This window comes from Pimephales promelas, chromosome 13, assembly GCF_988280905.1.
Source record: "Pimephales promelas chromosome 13, fPimPro1.hap1.1, whole genome shotgun sequence".
Lineage (NCBI taxonomy): Eukaryota > Metazoa > Chordata > Actinopteri > Cypriniformes > Leuciscidae > Pimephales > Pimephales promelas.
In genome coordinates this window covers 26038626-26045989 of record NC_142781.1, presented here as the reverse complement: position 1 = coordinate 26045989, position 7364 = coordinate 26038626, and the positions used below count along the sequence as shown (strand labels likewise).

Below are 7364 nucleotides of genomic sequence, written 5' to 3'. Positions count from 1 at the left end.
TTCTAGTATCTTATTGGTGAACGCTGTCATCTGAAACGGCATTGACCAATAGAAACGCAGAACACCACCAGACGCGCGAAGATCTAAAAAATACGGAAGTTTTATTACGGAAATGAGGTGCTGTTTACATTTGATTTGTATTATGAGTACTTTCAGGTCGGACACTGACAATACGTTTTTTTGATGAATTATAAGTTATATAAAAACAAACAAAAAAACTTATAAATAACTAACGTTACACTTTACATTCGACGCGATTTAATCGGTAAGTCAAGTGTATTCACATTATTGACAAAAAAGCAACAGGAGTGGAAATGCTAAAGTAGTGCTATAATTTGATGGCGTCCATTTCTCTGTTATTTTAAAGCAAGATAAATGTTTATATTGTAAAGACCGGTAATTTGACTAATAGTCTTAATAGGAACTGTAAACACAATTGGTTGTCTAAAGGACTTTCTTTATATATAGATATAACGTTATATGAAACAGATTGGGGGAAAAAACATTTTTGAAAAGATATTTAATTCATATGTTATGATATGTCCTCTGTAGTGGCCTAAAATTACACCATGAAGCCGGTTTAAAAGGATAGTTTGCGCCAATCCTGGGTTTTTAGGCACCATCAAAGTGGTTTGGCTTTTAGCAGTGTTCATCCATCGCCATAGTACTTTACGATGTTTGCCTAGTTCACACTACGTGATTTTAAGCCCGATTTAAGCCCGATTTGCAAATCGTTGAGTCGCCGACAAGTCAGGGTGTTATCGCGTGCAAATCGCGGGCGATTAGCGGACGATTAACGCTCGCCAATCAGTTAGTGTGAAAGAGCCAACAACGCATCAAAGACAGCTCGCAGACAGCTCGCAGACAGGTCACCGAGCTCAGAAAAATATCTAGCATGCTAGATATCTCGCGCAGTCGCGCGACTCAATCTCAGTGATGTCATGAGTACAGCCAATCATAGCAACGCATGGGTTGAGGACACCAGGTAAATCTTACTTTTTCTTTTTTGCATTTTTTTTTCTCAGAGCAGATCGTCAAGCAAACAGTGTGCAGCACTAGTTTCTGTCTGACGTCCATATTCGCGTGTTGTGTTCTTCTCTGCAGTTTCGCGTCATTTCTGGTTCGTTTTATTGCGTGGTTTTTCGTTACAAAACATGGTTTCTAGACCAGATAGAATCGTGTTGTTGTCAACTCGTTATTTGTTTGATTATTTTCAGGATTTAGACCGTATTATAGTACTGAAACAGCTCTCATTGAGTCACAAATGATATGCTCTTATCATCCGATCGTGGTTGTATCTCTGTCTAGTGCGTTGTTAACTCGTGTAGTGAGTTACCTCCTGTTGTGGATCAATCACGTTGTGTTGTGTGGTGTGAACAGCTAAACAACTTGAACACTCATGATTTCACTGAGAGCAAGTCATGTAGTGTAAACTGCACAGTTCAGCCCGACATTTTAAAATCATGTAGTGTGAACTAGGCTTAAGAGACCCGAAATTGGACCAATCAGCTGTGGGCAAAGTGACACATGTCTGATGGGATAAAGTCACTCCCCCTGTTTCTACTCCAAATTAAAGGTCACTACATAGTAAAAGATTTTTAAAGACAAATTTGTCTGGCTTTTAGCATTGCTTATTTAAAGTAATAATTTTGTATGATCTAGATATTATTTATGTAATTATACCCTTAATCCATTACACGTGTACAATTTTATTTTAGCAGATATTATTAAGCACTTAGTTTAAATTAATATAAATATATAAAGGTAATATAAATAAGCTTTATAATCAAAAGATAAAACTATAAAAATGACTACATGTTAGTTCAATTCTCTCTATACCTTTATCAAACATATAAACTAACAACACTATTACTTGCACTTATATAAAAATACTTTTATACCTATACATTGTACCTAATTTGCATATGAATGTGTTTTTGGGGCAACATGTAATGAAAAAAGAAATATAATATCGGGAGTAATAATTGGCAACATTTTCATAATAATATCTAATTGTGTAATATCTAATATTGTGTCTGTCAGAGAAATTCACTAAAATATAATGTCCACTATATATATATATATATATATATATATAATTTATAAATGTTGATATATAATTTGCATATTTTTAAATGTAACTAATTTTATTGTCCCCCCCCCTCCCCCCTTCCCCCTTGTAATATTAGAACAATGGAATAAAACACTCAACACCTGAGGACACCAGTGAATCTTGCATTTGATTCAGTGAACAACAAAGGCTGCTGGGATGGATGATATCTACACTTTGCAACAAGAAGTGGGACGAGGCAGCTATGGAGTGGTCTTCAAGGGACACGTGACAGAGACTGGCTGGTGGGGCGATAGGGGTGACACAGTGGCCATTAAACGTCTACCATGCTGTAGCCCAGAGAGTATAGAGCTGTATTTGCAGGAGCTCTGGGCTATGAGAATCACTGCACAGAACCACCCCAATGTCATCTCTCTATACAACTGCCTTCTAGAGACTGGACCTAGAACCCTGCAGCCCCTGAGATCAGGGAGGCTGCCTTTGGATTTGGTGGAGAGTGTTCTCAAAGGGAGAGTGGTGGACGAAGACTCAAAAACCCAAATGAGGAATCCTTCCAGGTCAAAGAGGAGACTGATGTCCACAGAGGAGGTTCCCAGGCGCTGCTTTGCCTTCTGGTTGGTGATGGAGTACTGCGATGGAGGAGATTTAAACCACTACATTCTGTCCAGGCCACCGTCTGCTGAGTACAACCATGCAGTGCTTGAGCAGCTCAGCAGTGCCATTACATTCCTGCACGGCTGTGGAATAGTGCACCGTGATATAAAGCCAGATAATGTTCTTGTCCGTCTTACTAAAGCAGGACCGGTCATGAAGGTACAAAAAGGATGCAGTCTAAACATACATCGACTTCTAACAATGATACTGGTTAAAATGCTCAATGCTCATAGCTTATGAAGTATTTGGAGTCAAACTAAGTGCATTTGTCATGGGCCCGATTTTCATTTTTTCCATGCTTTCATCTTGCTTTTGATATAGCCTACACTGCTAATGGAGCCAGCCACATTGTCTTCCCCCCCCCCCCCCTTTTTTTTGATTAGTCTGTAAGCATGAAAATTGTTCCACTTATAGCTGGACAGTAAGAAATAACAAAGCAATACAAACGTACTTTTGGACTATTCCCAATAGTGCCTGGAGAACATTTCATAAGATAAGAAAACAACAGTTTATGATGTAAATCATTTGGAAAATTGTCGTTTTTCTCCCCACAAATGACTTTTATGTATGGTCACAAATTGTACCGGACTATTTTTAAGCCTTTTCTGTTAATCAATATCAAAGACGGGGTATGTCAGCTTCAATGCAAAAAGGTCTAGCAAAACAATCAGCTTACAGATAAAGTTAGAAATGGATCATCTTAAAATCCATTCTTCTAAAGTTTCAAATAATGAGTTTTTTACGTTTCATTGCATGTAGAGACAATCAATGAGGTGTGCTTTGGAGCGACTGATCCATTTTGCCCTAGACCCAGTCAAATATTAGGCATCGCACAATGTGGGCTTTTCTAGAGCTTGAGTTGTCTATAGTTGTTAAAAAACGCTTCTGTTTTTTACGCATTTGAACAAGTGCTTTTGTAGTTTACAATATTTTCCTTTGCAAGTATATGATATTTACTGTAGTTTAATTTTCTAACTGTAATATTTTTACCCTTTTCCTTATTCAGTGGAACTGTCCTATGCAGCAGTGAAGAAATGATTTGAATAGATATAAATGGTTTATTAGATATAATATATTTTTTAATATTATATTATTTAAATACTTTTATTATACAATTGTTTTTAAACAACAATTTTAATTTTTATTAAATTTATATAAATGTGTAAATTAATATTAATGAAAATAATACAATAACTTTACCTCTCTCCTCATGTATTACAGGTGGCAGATTTTGGCCTCAGTAAGATGGTGGACAATCCTACAGATGGCGTCCAGAATAGACCAGCGCTTTCCTCTACATGTGGCTCAGACTTCTATATGGCTCCAGAAGTTTGGGCAGGCCGTAGTTATACAGCCCAGGCTGACATCTTCTCTGTGGGTGTTCTTTTCTGGGCTGTGCTGGATAGAATCATTTTCCTAGAGGATGGCACCAATCAAGAACAACTGGGTGAGTCGAGTGAGGGAAAATACTTTGGCTCATTTAGCATTACCCATTTAATGTTTTTAAGGTCCTCGTTTGCTTAATCAATCTGGATCCACGATGCATGTATTTTTATGATTAAAATGAAATAAGAACTTGTTGGCTGATTAAAATAAAACCCACCATCTTGTGATTGTCAGAGCTACTTCACAGGAAACGGTATAAAAATAGGAACAGGAATATAAATTCTCACAGTTTTCAGAGCCTTATTTCTCTAGCATTGGCAGGCAGGTGGCTATTCATCCTCCCTTATCCAGACCACTTTATATTGGTGACAATATAAAGCTTAGTTGTTGAGTGGTTGATATTGTAGCCCATTAACTTAATGTGTAATAGCTGAGATAATATAAAGTGGTCTGAGGACGCAGGTTGTGGATGAAGTCCATAAGCTATTCAGGCAGTCCTCCGTAATTACTCGGACCCAGCGACTTTCTGTGCCGCTAGCAGGCAAACAAAAAGGTCAAATGTTGTAGCTTATTTATATAAGGGCAATTAACGTCTTTCCACTCTGTGTGGTGGGTATGCCTTGAAGTTTTGTGAATAATAATGAATTTGTACTAGAGAAAAAATGCATCTGTTTGTTATAATGAACAGGGCAAATTCAAATGCAGCGTTTGGGAGATCAAAGGAAACTGCTCACAGCACAGTATTGAATGAAGGATTTGTTTCACAAAATGCTTGAAAATTGATTAAGCATAACATTTCCTGATTAAGCATAACAACATTTCCTGTTCATTGTCGCTCTAGGTGCATATGTAATGCGAGGCCGCTGGCTCACCCCGTTAGGTGAAGCGCTGAGTCAGAATCCAGATCTGCAGTTGACCATCCCTATGAGGTCAAGACGTGCTCCACCACTGCCGCCACCTCTAAACCACGCCATGTGCGAGCTACTGCTGGACATGCTAGATTCTGACCCTGACACCCGGCCCACTGCTGACCAGCTGGAGAAGAGGGTCCGGCGAGCCATAGAGCTGCACTGACCTACTGATCTCAGAGCAGCATGCCTACTTTGTACACTGAAAAACTTGAATATAAAGCCAATAAAAGTTATCGAACAGCACTGTTCATCCAATTGGAAAGGCTTAAATAATAGATTTGAATGCTGTGTATCTGTTACTTGATGCTTTATGAATTATTTGTATAGTATATAGGGCTGCACAATATATTGAAACTTCCCAACTGAACAAATCGCAATGCTTGATATAACAAATTAATGATTTTAATACTTCAGAAAGTTGATATAACTAGATACTTGGCAAAAAAGTTGGTGCTTTTTTAATTGTTTACATTGCTGAAAGTATTTTTTATGCAATGCCACAGTAAACACTGTTCACATTCAGTGATGCTTTCTTTTCTCAGATAGAACCTAAAACATGTTGCTATATCATTTTCAGTTTTAATTTAATCTTCCACACTTTTTTCTATTAATATAACTGTTTTTGCTCTCTTTTGTGGTGTTGTCATTGATTAAAGTGTCATTTTATGTATTTATTTAAAGTATTTCACTAAAGAATACAAAACAAGTGCAACAATACAGTATTGTCTGAACATCTTTTCCAAATCCAAACTTGCTTTATCTGTGGAATACATAACAGGATAGTCAGTCATAATCAGTTTCAGTCGTGTTGTCAGATGCAGCAAGACACGAGAAACGGCACAATCAGAACGGTCACACCACAAATCGCCACCTTGAAGCGACAGTGTAATTATAGAAAGTCAAAATGACTGAATCCTTTGAAGTTTCTCAGTTGGTGGCGCATGTACAACATCAACTGTAGACAGGAGGGGAAATAATGTGTATCTGTGAAAGATGGCACACGTATCAATCATTCAGATCGCCTGTTTTCCACCGACAGGGCCGTCTTTGTTTCTGCCGGTTTAGTGGCCAGTCTTGTAGTTGGTTTTGTTTGCACTTGGCAGGATGCATCAAATGGCTTTTTGGTTTGGGAAAGTGCTCCATCTTTTACAGGAAATTAAACTCTCCCTTTGTGATGGATATAAATGATGTGTGGCTGCTGGGTTTAAAGTTGTGTTCTCTAGTTTTCAGGTCTAGAAAATGAAAAACCTTCTGTGAGAGAGTACATTTTGTTGACAAATCTCTGTGATAAAGACAAAAAGCAGTTAACTTCAGTGTTGAGTTGATGAAAGCCAATAATAATGCCAAACATGAATATTAATGACTTTAAAGGGTGCTAAAGGGTCACAGAGGGTTTCAAAACCTTACAGCCTCGCACCGGCAATAATATAATGCATCTGAGAATCCTTCTAAGTGGATCTCATCTGTGACATTTCCATCTCTAGAGACACTTTGCCCTTTTCCTCACGCATCGCTGCTTTGCAAATGAAACACCGCGATGGCTCATCCTGACCTCGTGGCGAAATATGCACATTATCTTAACGCTGCACTCAGCCTTCTCTGAGGTCATCATCTTGGCTACATCAGTATTAATTCTGCATTGGTAAGACTTCACTCGTGAGGAATAATGACCGCAATGATCCAGCTTAATTAGCTAAATCCAGTATGGTATTGTCCAGTTAAAACTTCCTGAGATTTAGTGAAAGCTGCTGATTGGTGTGTATGATGACACTGACACAGTGTCACTGTTCACTGTTTTAACCGTGAGGTTATTATCAAGCCATTAAAGTCATAATAAAGGGTCTGTGCTGGGAAATTACGAGATCGACGATTGTTAAATCATCGCTTTATTGTGGGGTGGTGGCCAAACAACATCATGCCCTTTATTGGAAGCCATTTCTCTGATGACAAACCTCTTACAAGTGTGATCTGACTGAACTTAGCTTTAAAGCGCAGTCGGTCATCATTCGCCTGACACCTTGACTCACAGGCAGAGATAGCGATATAATCGGGTATTGCGATGTCAAATGAAGCAGTAAAAACCCATCAGCAGACAGTCATGAGGTCTCCTGCCGAGGAGAGTCTCGCCACGCCAGACGGCATTTCTCAGAAATTGGTAGTGTGGAGACACTGACAGACACTAAAACGCAGCAGTATAGTTCCAATGAACTTTTCATTCTGTCAAAAATAGAGGCAATTGAATTTCAATCATTTTGGAGACAGTTTTTCATATCTGAGCCAGACAGGAGAACACCGCAGATGATTTCTTACTCATTAATTCGTTTGAATGTTCCGTGATGGCT

At 38.4% G+C, this 7364-nt stretch overlaps 1 protein-coding gene across 1 annotated transcript; it reads left to right on the top strand.

Moving 5' to 3' along the window:
• Positions 1–108: 108 nt before the first annotated feature.
• Positions 109–5265, top strand: LOC120494145 (serine/threonine-protein kinase pdik1l-B). The gene is made up of 4 exons (XM_039693295.2): positions 109–265; positions 2190–2884; positions 3947–4172; positions 4953–5265. Exons 2-4 carry the CDS (start codon positions 2270–2272, stop codon positions 5183–5185), a joined length of 1074 nt encoding a protein of 357 aa, XP_039549229.1. The 5' UTR covers positions 109–265; positions 2190–2269; the 3' UTR covers positions 5186–5265.
• The last annotated feature ends 2099 nt before the right edge of the window (positions 5266–7364 follow it).

Excerpts from the sequence above, each read along its gene's own strand:
- LOC120494145 (XM_039693295.2), top strand. The coding sequence starts at position 2,270 with ATGGATGATATCTACACTTTGCAACAAGAAGTGGGACGAGGCAGCTAT. Across the intron at positions 2,885-3,946 it reads AAGCAGGACCGGTCATGAAG|GTGGCAGATTTTGGCCTCAG; the intron begins GTACAAAAAGGA and ends CATGTATTACAG. Across the intron at positions 4,173-4,952 it reads CACCAATCAAGAACAACTGG|GTGCATATGTAATGCGAGGC; the intron begins GTGAGTCGAGTG and ends TTGTCGCTCTAG.